Source organism: Phalaenopsis equestris, unplaced genomic scaffold (genome assembly GCF_001263595.1).
Source record: "Phalaenopsis equestris unplaced genomic scaffold, ASM126359v1 Scaffold000002, whole genome shotgun sequence".
NCBI lineage: Eukaryota > Viridiplantae > Streptophyta > Magnoliopsida > Asparagales > Orchidaceae > Phalaenopsis > Phalaenopsis equestris.
This window is the reverse complement of record NW_018164444.1, coordinates 66,393,665-66,411,104: the sequence shown is the minus strand read 5'-3', so window position 1 is coordinate 66,411,104 and position 17,440 is coordinate 66,393,665. Positions and strand designations below refer to the sequence as shown.

The 17,440-nt window shown below is 33.9% G+C and overlaps 1 protein-coding gene across 2 annotated transcripts in view; it reads left to right on the top strand.

Annotated features, from left to right (window-relative positions):
- Positions 1 to 3,539: 3,539 nt before the first annotated feature.
- Positions 3,540 to 17,440, top strand: part of LOC110022670 (purple acid phosphatase 23) — a 24,253-nt gene continuing 10,352 nt past the window's right edge. The window contains exons 1-7 of one of the 2 annotated variants that reach the window (XM_020721747.1): positions 3,540 to 3,942; positions 4,030 to 4,221; positions 9,475 to 9,811; positions 11,265 to 11,455; positions 11,862 to 12,052; positions 12,833 to 13,117; positions 14,261 to 14,403. In XM_020721747.1, coding sequence (XP_020577406.1) covers positions 3,672 to 3,942; positions 4,030 to 4,221; positions 9,475 to 9,811; positions 11,265 to 11,455; positions 11,862 to 12,052; positions 12,833 to 13,117; positions 14,261 to 14,403 — 1,610 coding nt within the window. In that variant the 5' untranslated portion in view covers positions 3,540 to 3,671. Of the gene's footprint in view, positions 3,943 to 4,029; positions 4,222 to 9,474; positions 9,812 to 11,264; positions 11,483 to 11,861; positions 12,053 to 12,832; positions 13,118 to 14,260; positions 14,404 to 17,440 lie in introns of both variants that reach the window. The other variant, XM_020721739.1, reaches the window with a different exon arrangement.

Here is a 17,440-nt window from a genome sequence, read left to right as displayed (position 1 = left end):
TAATTTTGTGAGCATCCCAACTCAATACTGATTGCCTAGAAGGGTATTTTCAAGAACTGCGTGAGGCTCAATCTCTTCGGGAGGGGAAGTAAATAGATAACCATCTTAGAGTAACTGATTTGGATTTTGGAGCTCATTTGTTAATCTCTCACTTATCTAGAAGTAAAAGATGTGATGAATATTGTTGTATTTATGACTTTTATTACAATTAAGAATAATTTTATCTTTTGACATTATATAATATGCTCTAGTCGTCGCCTATAATAGGGACTTCGGACCCGTTTAGGGCAGATTAAAGTTGCGTTCGTCATTTTTGGAATGCCGTGGTCGCGTTTGGAAAAGGCGTTCGTAACTGCGGTGCCAATAATTGCGTAAAGCTTTAGCCTATAATTCGATGGATCATTCGCCGCTCCACACCCCCTGCGTTTCAGCGTTTCAGAATAACTTATTACCCCGCTGCCCCTTCGATCCCGTCTTGCGCCCCCTTCGATCCCGTCTTACCCTAGATCTGCGTCTCCCCTCTGTCGTCTCGCCCTCTCACCGCTCCTTGCCCCTTGCCTTGTATATGTTGTTCGACCCCGTGAACCCATTGAAATACTTTGCAATATTTTAGGTATCGTTTATTTTTAGAATATCGTTGCCTTGGTTTGTTGCCTGGGATTGTATGTATGGATTTTTTTAGGGCTTCGAAATTGTCTCTTATCTCCTTATCTATGCTTCTCGTGAATGGTTTTCAACCTAAAAATTTGTCTGTGCCTTGGAATGTTGCTTGCAATTCGGGATCCTCAACTCACGTTGTTAGTATTTGGGTTAGAATCATTTTTTAAAATTGGGAAATCTGTCATTCGAAAATGATCTTTACATGTTCTGAAAGTTGTCTTTGTTGGGTGCATTGTTGGTATGCACAACCAAATTTGGTGGCTGAAATTTTTTGTGACTGAAATTTGGTATACCGTATGTAACCTTGAGCTGTTCTGAATTCTGAGTCTGGCAAGGTGGCTGAATTTTGGTATACCATATACCATATTGCTAGTTGTTCATTTTCATTTTTAAAATATCACTATTGATGGAATTGTTGCCTGGTTCTATTGCCTGGGATTGTTGCCTGGTTCTATTGAGTAACATTATTGCCTGACATGGTGTTCTATTGCTCGTTGTTAAATTTTTATTTGACCATTATGCTATGTCATTATGCCTATCAATATGACTGTCAATTAATTCATCATGCTATGTCATAATGATTGCAAATAGTTTCATTATGCATGTCAATTAATATTATCGAGATGATATGCCTTTAATTGACCCTTGACTAAGCAAAGCAAGGAGGTTTTTTATGGGTTTTGTTGCTATCTGGAAGGGATGTGCTACAGTGCATATATGGATGGTTAGCTATTGTACCTAGAAGCATAGATGCTTATATTTGTTTCGGTTTAGGGTGTTTCTGCACTATGTAATGTTGTATCCTCAACAAGTTGATAATAAAAACATTCGTGCCTTTCCTTTCGTGGACGTAGGTCTTTGACCGAACCACGTAAATCTTTTGTGTACTTGTTTTTTTATTTTGTTTTTTTTAATTTCAACACTGTGGAGATTCTTTGAGCATTAAACTTTTGCATTAAACTTTTGTTCCTTTTGTTCCTTGTAGTTTCAACATGTCTAAAGAAGGGGGTCCTTCCCCAATGTGGGATAAACAAGTAACCAACATTTTTTTGCGATTTATGTATTAAAGAAATAGAGTTAAGAAGTAGACCAACAATGTACTTCAACAAGGAAGGTTGGCTGAAGATATCAAAGATGTTTAAAGAAGTGACTGGAAGGGATTATGATCGACTTAAGTTTAAAAATAAATTATAGTTGTACTTGTCTTTGTCTTTTTTTTATTTTTTCAGGTGCTAACGAGAATGTGAGAACTGTATGTCATGAAATGTAATTCATCTGGGGTGATTTTATGTTTCTGCATTATATGTTTATTTAGTACCAATAAGCTATTCTGAATAAGCTGCCCCAAACAGTTTTACCAAACATGGGCAAGAATGTCATGTATACAGCCATAACTACCAATAAGTTATTCTGGATAAGCTGCCCCAAACAACAAGCCAGATTATTCTGATAATCTGCAGATTATCAAATTATCTGAATAATCTGTTTATCAGCAGATTATTTTATCAGCAGATTATAAATAAAATCAGCAGCTGCCCCAAACAGACCCTTAAGGGCTTATGAGAGACTTATGGGTGTGTGTTGAGAAGTTTTGAGTTGTAACCTTAAGCCGTTTTTCATTTTCTCATATGGTGCTAGTGGAATTTCCCTCTCCATAGAGATAAGCGAATCGACTTAACGACGAACCACGTACATCTTTTGTGTTTTATTGTTGTCGTGTGGATTTCTACGCTTCCACATTATTTTCGCATAACATTACATTTATATCACATAAGAAAATAATATCGACATTTTAAACTTCTAAAAATTAAGATATACCTTTTCGTGCATAATTTTGATGATATACACGTGAGCTTTAAAATTTAGATGTTAAATATATAAATATATAAGAATTGAGCGGTACATACACATATATATCAAACTTATTTTGATTTATTTTAATTTCAATCAAACACTAAAAAAAACATTAAGCTTTTACGATTGCAACCCTAAAGCATTTTTAATCGTATTTATTTATTTTTTAGTTATTTGAAAAATTATATATATCAAAATTTATTTCAAATGCGTGATAAAAAAATGGAAGTAATTTTAATGAAGTGAACGTCAATGTCTAAAAATTTTCTAATTTTGAAATTGTTGCAAATCGTCCTTCAACGCAACCAACGTGATTTTTTAAAGGAATTAGTGGAGCAATAAAACTCCTTCAAATGAACCAATACATTTAAATCTCACCCTACGATTTTGCGTCAAATTTCAATAACGCAAACGTGCATTAATCTCATTCGTGAATCTCTTTTCGTCTCGTGTTATTTCCCCGCAGCGGATTTGATCTGTACAGGTGAAAGACTTCCCTTTGGAGAGGCATTGCTTGTGGAGGTGGATCTCTCGGTGCTCCGCTCGTTAACTTAGCGAACGAGCTGAATGCGAACTTTTTAGCGAGCCGTTTTGAAAAATTTAATTGACTATGAAGCTATAATATATATCTTTGATGAATAATATTTTTAGAAAATTTAACTGATTATAAAACTACAAAGATTTATAATCAATTAAAAATATTAATTAAGAAAATAGAATAAAAATTATTAAATTAAATTCAAATGATGTTTTAAATCTGACCATAATCTTTAACATTTTTTGGCTACGTGATTAGGGTTGTCAAAACGACTCTTTGTTCGTGAACGGCTCGCTAAGCAAATGAGCCGAACAAGAGCTGGGCATGAGCTAGCTCGTGTTAGGCTCGTTTACACCCCTATCTATCACTCATCTGAAAAATTATTTCATATGGACGTCGTATGTAGAGATACAAGTGACGTCTAATCCTCACAATTGATGAGAGTTTTCATCAATTAAAAAAAAAAAAATTGGGCCACCGAAAGGTGATCAACGGTGGAGATGATCTCTGTATACGCCGTCTGTACGAGGAAGATGGTTGTGGAGTGGATCTCTCACTCCTCTCGAGAATATTCTTCCAGTAATGCCGCATTCCCTCTTCTCCTCCTCGTCTGGAGAAGATGATGACAATGGCTGCTTCCTTCGATCTCCCCATCATCTTCCTCATCCTCTTCTCCTCCCTCTTACACTCGGCTGGCCGGATTCCCACCACTCTAGACGGCCCGTTCTCGCCGGAAACCCGCCGGTTCGATCCCTCCCTCCGACGCGGAAGCGACGATGTGCCAATGGAAGATCCTAGGCTTGCCAAGAAGGTAGGGTCCAATTTCCCCGAGCAAATAGCTCTTGCGGCTTCCTTTTCACCGGATTCGATGTGGATTTCCTGGGTCACTGGTGCGATTCTTATTCTAGTTAGATCGGGTCTCTGTACTGATGTCTGTATGTCTGGGGTTCTTTATTGTGGAGGTGTTATGGGTGCAGGTGATGCGATGATAGGGAAGAACGTGAGGCCGCTGGACCCGTCGTCGGTGGGAAGTGAGGTTTGGTATGGGGAGGAGAGCGGGAAGTATACTTTCGTGCGGAATGGAACGGCCATGGTTTACAGTCAGTTGTATCCGTTTGAAGGGCTTTTGAACTATACGTCGGGAATTATTCATCACGTCAGGCTTGATGGTTAGATGCTTGAAATTTATATATTATTCTTTATTGTTGTAACAGCTTTCATTTGTTTATGGAAACTAAATCAGGGTATAGAGTTTTCGATATTGAAATTATGGAATAGTTAAAGGAATCAGTCTTTTTTTTAGCTGTTGTATAGGATGATTTCACATCCAGCCTTCCAAGATGCACGCCCAGATCCCCAATCTATTTTGGCGGACCTGGTTTAGATAGATGCAGGGGCTGCTAGTAGATGTTCCAGCTCCCTGGCATGCTGTGAAACTGAATCCAAGTTTTAGGATGGTCAAGAATAGGGTTTGACGGTTTTGGTGCCTCTACCATTGCTAATTGGATCATGATGACCGATGAGTTGTTAAAATTATTTAAACAAAAAGGTTATGATTGAAGAGTAAGCCTTTCTCTCAAGGCACTAATGGAAGGGAGAAAGTCTCAAAATGCTGATGGAGTATGACATGCACGCAGGGTGTAAATGAGTCAGAGTTGGGCTCAAGTTGTGGTTAATTTGAGCATGATTGGCTCAAACTCAACTTATGCTCAAATTTTGGGCTTGAGGTCTGACTACTTTCAAGGATCACGAGCTCAAATTTGTTTTGTGTGCACGAGCTTGGTGCTACATCCCGGGTCTAGAAGATGGTACACACATGAAGAAATGATTTAAACCTGATCTGTATTCACACAAAAGAATATTATATACAAACAATAGCTAAAATAAGCATGTAAATATAACTTTTTTTTCATTAATTATGACTGAAACAACTGAATAAAAAATGAGAAATAACTGAAAAGAAATTGAAATAACAATGGATAACTATCCAAACCCAAAAGAGAAATACAATAACGAATACATAAACTGAAAATACCAAAAGTAAATTTTAAAGCAGAAATGTTTGGGGTGGAACTTGATATACATATGTAAATAGTGAGTTTAACAAATTAAATCCAAAAAATAGTTATTATTTGTTAAAACATTAACAAAGACACTAGGATATGTGATATGAATCATAGAGTGAGACAATATTTTATAACGTTTGATCATGAATATGAATGACTAGAACCTGAGTACTTTTTATGTAAATATTTATATGCCACAGTATCATGTGTACTTATACATACATGGCCTATCAGTATTTTAACACCACCTGATAAACTCTAACTATACAGGCGGTGTATATATATATATATATATATATATATATGCATGTATGTATAATCACTTATATATATACTCGATTTTCTACGACACATTGAAACGAGAAAATGTAGAAACTAATCTCTTGAAAATCAAATAATTTATCGAAGCTCTTGCCGATGTTAGCCATTAAGAAGGGCTTAATAATGAAAAAATATTATTTAAATTTTGCATATCACTAGTCATAATTAGGGATATTATTAGAAGCTTGTCCAACATTTATTATACATACAAATAATCACATAAACTGAATTCAAACAGAAAGACTATGCACGAATAACAAAAACTAGAAATTCAAGAATCAACCAGCTAACTGGAATTTATGCAGCAACAACTCAAAGCTAAATAATTTGTGACTCTTTATGAGCAACAAATACATCTAACAAATAATTAATAGAACTTGAAATATAAGGAATAAGTATAATGCCTTCAATAATAACTGGTACATTTAACCCCTAACAAATAAGTACATACCCCCTCGAGTAGTTCAAAACTCTCACTCAACTCTCACTTTATGTGGGATCCCCTATGTTGTGCCAAATAAATATCCTATAAACCAAAAATGCATTAGTTATGGTTATTAATGATTTATTATCAAGAAATTAATATAAATATATGGTTTTAATTAAAATTAGTCATAAATTAATATTTAAATCAATTATGCTAACATAATAAATAATTTAACATAATGAAATAATTATCTTAAGGAGAATTTACATTTGATTTTTATTGATTTAGAAAAAGCTTACGATAAGGTTCCAAGAGATATCCTTTGGAGAGTTCTCGAGAAGAAATGTGCTGATATGACTTATATTCAAGTCATGAAAGATATGTATACTAGAGCTGTTACTTGTGTTCAAACTGAAGGAGGATTGACAAAATATTTTCCTATTTCTGTTGGATTACATCAGGGATCGGCTTTAAGCCAATATATTTTTGTTTTATTTATGGATGGTTTTACTGGACATCTACAGGAGGATGTATCTTGGTGTATGCTTTTTGCTGATGATATTCTTCTCGTGGATAAAACGAGAGAAAAAGCCCAGGAAAAACTTGAATTATGGAGGTCTACATTGGAGTCTAAAGGCCTTCGTTTAAGTAGAACTAAAACTGAATACATGGAATGTAATTTTAGTAGTAATAGCTCTAGTGACAGAAGTGTGACTTTGGGTGATCAAATTATTAAAAGGTGTGAACGATTTAGATATCTTGGGTCCGTTGTCCAAAGCGATGGTGATATAGATGGGGATGTTAATAGTAGAATTCAAGTTGGTTGGTTGAAGTGGAGGAATGCTTCGGGCCTTTTGTGTGATAGAAAAGTACCGCTAAGACTGAAAGGAAAATTTTATAAGATGGTGGTGAGACCTGCAATGCTCTATGGCGCTGAATGTTGGCCTTTAAAAGAGAAGCATAATAATAAGTTAAGTGTTGCCGAGATGAGAATGATTAGGTGGATGAGTGGCTTTACACTTAGAGACAAAATGCGGAATGAATATATTCGTGATAGGGTTGGTGTAGCTCCTGTGACAGACAAAATTAGAGAAAGTCATCTTAGATGGTTTGGTCATATTAAACGTCGACCATTAGATGATCCGATTAGGAGAGTAGATGCTTTAAATTCGACTTGTGTTAAGAAAGACAGAGGTAGACCTAGGAAGAATTGGGCTTATTGTATTAAAAATGATCTTAATTTACCAGAACTAAATGAAAATATGACACTAAATAGGACAATGGAGAAAAAGGATTCAATCTTCAATACATTTATAATAAATGTATCGAAGAAAATAAAATAAAGAAAATCCTATCGTTGACTATTGGTCGAACGAGGAATAAGGAAATATGAACAAAGGCCTACTATTGTTAATTTGGAGGAGAGAACGATGACTCTCGAGTGAAAGAGAGAAAAAGTGGGGGTAAGGTCGTGACAAGTATCGCTGGTTAATGGCAAAATGGGAGAGAAGGCAGGGAAGCTCTGGAGATTGCAGAGGGGAGGTTCGTTGGTTACAAAGAGAGTTTTTTGATACCTTAGGTCTTGCTTGCTCCTTAAATCAAGAAGAATGTCGGTAAAGCTACATATTAGAAAAAAAAAACAGTATTATGGGAATCCAGATCGGGAAGGTAGTAGTGAGTAGGGAGAAAAGGAAACATTATGTGACTTTAAGCGATTAGAAAAGATGGCAAGGTAAGATCTTGAGATTCGCCCGAGTAGGGATTTGGTTTCCCAGGATTCTTCGGCTGTTGCTCTCGAGAGGAGAGAGAGAGATTGTTCTATTTTGTAATCGTCGAGACGATCGAAAAGTGTAATCCTCAAGCTAATAAAATCATCTGCAGCTCCGTGGACGTAAAAAATTTGCCAGACCACGTAAATCTGTGTGTTTCCGCTGTGTTTTTCGGTTTTGCAAATTTTCTCGATCCTACTTTTTGCTTTATTGCCGTCATTTTTCACAACACCTACATCGACAAATGAGCTTTATTTTCACCATTCACAAAGATTTATATCTAAAAACATCTAGTATAAAAAAAATAACAATCTTTGAAATGCTTAAGTTGACAAATAACAAAATAACAACATTTATAAATTAAGATTGCTTAAACAATACTTAAAATTTTAGATGTTGATTTTTCTTATTCAAACATAGCAAGTCACCAATAATAATCCGCAATATTAAACTATAATCTAAAGACTTAGATTTTTTTTTTCTTGACAAAATATTTTAATATTTTTAAGAAAAATAACACTGCCTAAAAAGGACTCTTTTCATATGTTGCTCATTCTTGCGGCATTCCATGAAGCTACTTACTGAAGACACCACAAGCTAATCTAACTAATAAGCTCAAAATTTAAACTACCAACTTTTAAAATTTTCAATACTTACACCATGAAATAAATTTAAAAAATCAAATAAATTGTATAAAAATACAAAGAGTAGCGTATAAAACAAGCCATTAAGCTATGATGTTATATCTTTCCTCTCTAACAAGCTTTGATCAAATATGTTACATGTTTTAGCAAGAAATTTGAAAAACAATTTAATAGAAGTCTATCGAACTATGAGATCATAAATTTAAATATCAATTGGACATAGAAGGATTATGAAATAAGCAAATATTAGTAGAAATGCTTATATTTTATGTTATGATAAAAATAGTTCAATTTCTTCTTCATTTTCTTCTTACAAAAAAGCAAGTAATAGAAGATTTTGATTATAAAATAATTTGTGAGACTGCTGACAGATTTAGATTCAGTAATATATATTTATTAAAATAAATGTAGTTGGATTCAGATTTATCTTTGTTGAAGCTATAAGGTTATTGGCATCATTTTTTGATGCAACGCATACGAGACCATAGCTTAGTTGCCCCTGCCTACTTAGTCATGATATCAGGCTATAAGTTGCATGCTATTGTATGATTATTCTAATGTTTTTGTGCAGTCTGTCGTGCTCAGATATGAATTTTGCGTGTTGCATCGCCTTCATTGTCATAAATGGTTATTCGTGCAACAAATGTGAAGTGCAAATTGTGAAGGTTTTACATGAGATTTGGGCAAGGGAATTTTTCATGTATTAATGTTTTATGTTTGATCTCAGCTGTAGGCAATATGACCCAAATGCACATGAAAGGCAATTATGTTATGTAAGAATGTAACACTACCATATACTCTGATACTATAAAATTTTTTTGATCATATGGAAATTTTATGGTCGCAAAAAGGATATGTCATTACATGAAAGCTTACATGGTAGAACTATCCAGACATGTTTTTAGATACAGGTTGTTTAATGTTGAAACTAAGATTTGGTGTCTGACAAAAAGTTAAATCCGTTATTGGCATTGAGAATTATTCCAGGGCCCATATAACCGAGAAAATTTCTTTTATGATTATATGAAACTTATTATTTATAGAGTTTGTATGGTTACATAAGCATACCTATTGCTCAAGTATTCTTACTAGGATTCTCCATCTAACAATTTAATCTAATTTTAGAAACCTTTGGTAATAATCACATTCCAAGCTTTTCTAGAAGCTTTTATGATTCTTCAATGTTTATTTATAGGCCTTAAACCCGAGACAAGGTACTATTATAAATGCGGGGATAGCTCTTTAAAGGCTATGAGTAATGAACATTCATTTAGAACTTTTCCATTACCTGATGTGGAAAAATTTCCACACAAAATAGTACTGGTTGGAGATCTGGGCCTTACAAGCAACTCAACCACAACCATTGCTCATCTAGTCAAGAATGATCCGTCCCTGATCTTAATGGTTGGCGACTTGACTTACGCAAATCAGTATCTGACCACGGGTGACAAAGGAGTTTCCTGCTATTCTTGTTCATTTCCAGATGCACCAATTAGAGAGACATATCAGCCACGCTGGGATGGATGGGGAAGGTACTATGAAAGATTAATAGCTAAATAAACTTTGGAAAATTTACATACATACCACATAATTCCTATGTATTTACATATATCTAACTCTCCTCTTCTATTTTTGTATGCATGCCACTTTACCTACGCATGAAAAGTTGTTTATCACTTTTAAAAGTTGAAATGATGGTGTTTTTAATGTGATATGAAAATTTTGGGTGGTGTAAATGTAAAAATTAAAGTTTAGGTGTTAGATAATGTAAATACATTGGAATTAGGTGGTATGTATGGAATTAGGTGGTATGTATGTATGTATGTAATTGACCCATAATTTTTTATTGAGTTGTGGCACTTGCTTCGTCTTGCTACATTTTCGTTGCAGTTTTCTGAAATTTAGTCGTTTTCTTTTATTGACTGGTCAATTTGTTATTATACATATTTTTGGTGAACTGATTTGAAGAACTCTAGTTTGCTCATTTGAGATGATGGGTTTGCTGCATGCATTCTACTAAAATTTAAGTTAATTATCGATGTTTAATATGCATTTTAAGTATTACCGATGTAATATTTAAACTTTTTAACTCGGTAATACTGCTACCGTAGTTAACTTCCAGAAGTTGCCCAGACTGTTCTTTTTCCCTGAAAATTCTCGTTGAAACTTCATTTTGACTTAATAGGAACACCATTGATCTAGCTCAGTCATCAATGGATGGTCTCAGCCAGCCCTGAATTTGAAAAATTGGTGAATCCTGGGTGGCGATAGGTGGCAGAGATGATGGGGGGAGGAAGACAATGAGGGAGAGGCGAAGGAAAAGGGAAGCAAAGTTGGAGAAAGGGAGCATGGAAGTAGGTATGGGTTGATGGATGCATGCCACATTTTTTGTTTTATTAACCCAACTATGTCCTGCACTGAATTTTTATAACTTCAAAGTGGTGGTTTTCTCTCTTTGAATGATATAAAATGGCATGGACTAGCATGTGGTAAACTGTACAATACAAAATTGATCTATTGGCTACTCTTTCCTTTGTAGGGTTAGCATCTTCACCTATATAACAGCTAAAACTTGGTTACATTTTTTTTCTTATAAAGTATATTTTATTTATAAGAATTTAAAATTTGCTTTCATGTATATGTTTGCATGATAGATCTAGCCTTCGTATGAATAACAATAAAATCCTAAATCTAATTGTTCTATTCATTTACGGGCTAGTAAATGTCTTGGATGCAATTATCATCATAATTGCCAATGTGTTTTGTGCAAAATTTTAGTTTATTCTTCATAAATTACTTTTGAACAACTATTATCCATATATTCTTAGGCCTATATTGTTTTCCCTCTTAAACATTTTATTGGCAACATTATCAATTAGTCTACATCAATTATGATTTCATAGATGAAGCTTCTGATTTTTTTAGATTTGAAGGGTTACATCTTAAATGCTAATAACAATTTTACGTTCCTCTACCAAATTATAGGTTCATGGAACCCCTTACATCAACGTTGCCTATGATGGTGATTGAGGGGAATCATGAAATTGAAACCCAAATTGGTGGAATGAATTTCAGTTCCTATCAGACACGATTTGTTGTCCCTGCACGAGAAAGTAACTCCAACAGCAGCTTCTACTACTCATTCAATGCTGGTGGGATCCATTTCATCATGTTAGGTGCTTACATCGACTACAACCAGACTGGTTAAGTGTCTACTTGCTAATTCTTTCGACCTTTTGATATCACAATTCAGAGTATGTTAAATTTGGGCCATTTACATAAATACCATTCAATTCCTACATATTTACTTTTTTAACACCTAATTGTTGCTTCTTACATTATACCACTCACATCCTTCAAATCACATAAAAAATACCAATATTTTAACTTTTAAAAAGTGAAATACACCTTTTCATGCATGGTTAAGTTGACATATGTGTTATGCTTGAAGTTTAGGTGTTAGATGTGTAAATTCATTGGAATTGAGTGGTATGTATGTAAATCCTCCTTTAGATTTTAGATACAAGCTGGATCCATATCACTTTCAGATTCAACTGTTCTAAGTAATATAGCTTCCTGTAGGTGCTCAATATGCTTGGCTGCAGGAAGATTTGCTCAAAGTTGATCGACGAGAAACTCCATGGGTCGTGGCTGCTTGGCATCCTCCTTGGTATAACAGCTATTCATCTCATTACCAAGAGTTCGAATGCATGAGGCAACAAATGGAAGGGCTTCTGTATTACTATCGTGTTGATATTGTCTTCTCTGGTCATGTAAGTAAACAGTCAGTCAACCTTATTTTATACCATTTTTTCAGTACCATGAAATTCATAATCTGTTCTTGACAATAAGTTGTTCGGAATATGTATATTACCCAGCAATGAAAAGTTTGGAAGGTTTACATATACACCCCTCAATTCTTATGTATTTACATATCTAATTACTTATACTTCAATCTTCACATACATGGCACCTTGCATATTCTGATATGCATGAAAATGTGTATTTTAGTTATTATTTTTAAAGTTAAAATAGTAGCATTTTTTATATGATGTGAAAGATTTAGGAGGTACAATTTAAAAAGTAAAGTTTAAATGTTAGACATGTAAATATGTGGGAATTAGGCTGTATGTATGTAAATGCCCCTAAAAATCAACAGAGCAGATTGCCTCTCACCATGTCCAAGTTCATGCTTATGAACCTATGACAATAAGCAGTTCAGATTATATATGTTACCTGGCATTGAAAGGGGACATTTATATACACGCCACAAAATTCTTGTTTATTTATATATCTAACACCTAAACATTCATATTTATAAGCGTACAACTCAAATCTTTAACATCACATAAAAAAATATCATCATTGATAACTTTTAAGTGAAATACACCTTTTCAGTTTCCATGCTTAGGCTTATTACACCAAGGTGTTATAAGTGTAAATATCAAACTTCTGTGTTAGATATGTAAATAAATTAGAATTTTGTGGCTCGTATGAAAATTTCTCTAAAAGCTTTTAATCAAAAGACCAAATTGTTTCTCTCCGTTGTCCAGGTCCATGCTTATGAACGTATGAACAGAGTATACAACTATACATTGGATTCATGTGGACCAGTTTATATAAATGTAGGAGATGGAGGAAATATTGAGGAAATTGACGTTGATCATGCAGATGATTCTGAAAAAAAATGCCCTTCGCCGGGTGATAACATTCCTGAATTTGGAGGTGTCTGCCATATCAACTTTTCGTCTGGCCCAGCAAAGGGCAAATTCTGCTGGGATCGGCAGCCAGAATGGAGCGCATTTAGAGAAAGCAGCTTTGGTCATGGAATTCTTCAGGTTTCTTTCTTAAACTTATCGGGGTTCTTTTGTTAAATGGTCAATTTTCAAAGTGAATTTTGTGATCTTGATGAGCAGCTAGATACTCATTAATAAAAATTTCTTTTAGTTAAACAAGATTGTACCAAATTTCAAAGGGGAATTTACATACTTACCACACTATTCTTCTGTATTTACATATCCAACAACCAAAGTTTGGTGTCATGAACCTATACATTAAAAGTTGTATTTCACTTTAAAAAGTACGTGATTGTTGTTTTTTTATGTGATGTTAAGGATTAGAGTGGAATGCATGTAAATATGAATGTTTAGGTGTTAGATATGTAAATACATGAGAATTGAGTGGTATGTATGTAAATGCCCCAATTTAGAAACTTGACACAACAAAGAGCAAGTTAGATTGTACACACATGGCCTATTTACTTTTGTTCGTGTATGATTATTTCTCATCCAACAAGTAGCTCAATAGATGTCCTTATATCGATTATCTTGTATCTTATTTACACTTCAAAATTTGTGTATATCATTTGAGGTATAAATTAATAAATATGATCCCAATATTCAACAAATATCTAATATAGAATTATTTTTTGGGAAACTTACATACAGAGCACCAAATTCTTATGGATTTACCTATCTCACACCTAAACTTTCATTTTTACACATAGCACTTTACCTATGGATAAAATGATGGATTTGACTATTAAAAGGTGATAATGAGTGCTACTTTTCATATGATGTTTGTAATTATGAAAGTTTAGGTGTGAGACAGATAAATATGAAAGTTTTGTGTGCTATGTATATAAAAACCCCTTATTTTTTTTATAAATATTTAAACTTCCCAGTACAACATATCCATATATAGTAATAAGCATACATGTTTAAATTTTTGCCATCAACTATATAATTAGTTTGGCTCAATTTAAGTCTTGCTATAATTCGATAAGAAAATTAATAAATATTTTTGAAAAAAAAAAATTGGCATATTCAAACTTATCATAAATTCTATTAGACAATAAATGAATGAAATTAAACAGTAGTTGTCTAAAATCAGTTCATCTATAACCCTACAAATGCCAAAGAGTATATTTCTATTCATGTTTTTATTTCTAAATGTTTATTTGTTTTAATAATATCATGCAGGTGATTAACTCCACATACGCTTTGTGGACATGGCATCGAAATCAGGATGCTTATAAAGAAAACAGTAAAGGAGATCAAATTTACGTTGTAAGGCAGCCTGAGTTGTGCTTACCAAACCTCGTGAAGATTTCTTCAAAAAATGAGTAAGACAGCAAAGTTTCTTCATATTTAAATCCTGCAAAATCCTAATGTGTGAAAAGCTAAAGTTCAGGCATGTTAAATATTTCCATTATGAAATTTTTTGCATACTGTATGTCACATAAATGATTAAATTTACAAAATTTAGTTTAAGATATAAATCTTCCAGATTACCCATATATATTTTTTTGGGCATTTACATAGCACACAATTCTTATGTATTTACATATCTCACACCTAAGCTTTAGCCAACAAAATATTTTGTGCCAATTAGATGTAACTTTATGATTCACAACTCAAATGACAGTAAGTCATTGAATAACATACGACCTGCGGCCTTAACCGTAATATCATTGTATCGTTTGGCGGCAACCATTTGGTCAGAGTGTTCTGATCGTACTGCTATTTTGTTGAGCCTTTGGGTCAAACCATACGGACAGAGAACTTAGAAAACGCCTTTACTGGCATGAAATTACTTCAAATGTGAATATAATGATACACTTAATCTGATATTAGCTATTTTTTGAGCTAAATTTAATAAAAAATTTCACCATCGACAAACAATTGCGAAAGGTTAATGTGATTTGCTTTAAATTTTTAGTGAGTGATTTTAACTTGATTTTTTATTTTTCTTCTCTCAAGGACTTAGGTGGATTGATTTTAATTTCAGTGTTTTGGTTTATTATTTTAAGAATTAGATTTGAAATCATAAGGAAGTTTATTCCTTGATTTGAACCGTATTAATTTTAAATCTTACTTGTTGAGGATCATATTAACATTAATAGGTGATTAAACATAAACTTTGTCATCTTTGTCCTGCATACAGAGGATCAAGTTTACACACACACACACACACATATATATATATATATATATATATATATATATATCCTGCTAAATTTCGAGTTTGAAACTCCACCGAAGTCAAGGAGTCATGTATCTTAATGGAATCCTGTAATAACTCTTCTGATCTTTCTTCAATTATAACCAATTTATCCTGTGCTGATTGAGGATCCATCACTAAGTTACTGACAAGTCTCTGTATTGTTCCGGTAAGCATCATTTTGTAATTGGTGGAATATGGAATTGATTTCGAGACAAAACTCAAGAAATATTTTGTTCTCTATTTCATTCAATTCCTTGAGGCAATTCTTCATCGGTCCGACGACATCACAGAGTGGGAGACCGTGTCTCCCAGAATCCACTTGGAAGTAGTCACTGAGCATCCAAGTCAATCTTTTTTGTTTCTCGTTATTAGAGATCATCTCCAAACAACCAAAAAAATATGGTTGTAAACTTTATGATAGCAAGTATAAGGCATTGCAATTTTCCTCTTGTTCTTCTTCAAAAGCTTAATGGCCTTCGCATCATGAGTGTTTCTTATGGAGAAAGTGTTTTTCAATTCTTTATTGGATAAACCCTCGCCAATTTGCTTGTTCGTGCGAGGAGGGGGGTAAGGAGAAGATGAAAAGGGCCACGAAAAGCTAAGGCTCAGGGTGTAGGAAGACAAATAGAGGAGTAGGACAACAAATTGGTGTGGCGGCTTCATCATAATTAAATCAAAGTTGTGAACTAGAAACGAGGATGCTATTTATAGCTTTTTGTGACCCTTTTAGTTGGCGAGGATTTATCCGATAAAGAATTGAATAACGCTTTCTCCATAAGCAGCATGGATGATTCGAAAGCCATGATGCTTTTGAAGAAGACAAAGAAGAAGCTTGCAATGCCTGACACTTGCTGGCATGGTGCTTACAGCCAGTTTTTTTCTGGTTGTTCGGAGATAAAACTCTATTAACGAGAAACAAAAAAGATTGACTTGGATGATTAGTGAATGCTTCCAGGTGAATTTTGGGAGATGCAGCTTCCCACCCTACGATGCCACTGAGCCGATGAAGAATTGCCTAAAGAAATTGGATGAAACATACTACAAAGTATTTCTCGAGTTTTATCTCGAAACCAATTTCATCTGCCGCCAATTACAAAATGATCTTTTTGACACAATATAGAGAGACTTTTTAATACTTGATCATGACTGCTCAATCAGTGGGGGATAAATTGAATATAATTGAAGAAAGACTGGAAGAGTTATTACGAGATTCCATTAAGATACACGACTCATTAACTTTGGTGGAGTTTCAGACCCGAAATTTAGCAGATGCATTAAAATGCGTGGAGACTAGAATTCGCGACGTTTTGAAAAACTCTACAGCAATATTCAAACAATTGAATGACATTTCAGCTTCTTAATTGGAAGTGAGAGAACAACAAAAAAAAATGAAAGAGAGGATCGAGTCTGCTTCAGGATTTCTACAAGAATTTGGGAAATGATAGAACGAAACTGAAGAGTGATGCTTCAGCGATTAACAGGGAGATAAGAAAATTTGGCGATTCGATGACTTCTAGGATGCAAAATCTTCAAAGTACCGTGAATGATATCGGTGGTGTTGCAGGCTTATTGTTGGAGAAACAAAAGAAGCTACTTGAAAGATAGGCGGTGATCATTGCGAGATTAGATTGCTTTACTTTCCAATCCAGTGCTCTTAAAAAGAGCTGAGATAATTTCAAAAAATTAGTAGAGTTTGGACACAAGTAAGATAATGAGCTACTGAGATGGCAGGATTAGATCCAACATGCTCATGCTCAGCCAATCCAAAATTCACGGTTCATTCTTTCTGCATAGAAAGAGTTTGAAAACGAAACTCTTGATCTTAATCAAAAGTTTTCTTAAGGGTCTTTTGTTGCTTAAGATTTAATTAATTATCGGAGCTTTCCATTATAGAGAATTAGAAACTCATATAATATAAATCCTATCTAATCTTTATATTAGATATAAAAATTATTGGTCATACAAAAAGTTCACAGACCAAACAGATGTCATTCTCAGTTTAATAGTTGAGTTTATTAAAAAGTGGTACGCTTATTTTTCGAGATGGTATATCACTTGTGCTATTATATATATATATATATATATATATAATTTTGATTTTGAAAAATGAAACCAAATAGATCTCATATATCTAATAATTTTGATAGTTTATATAT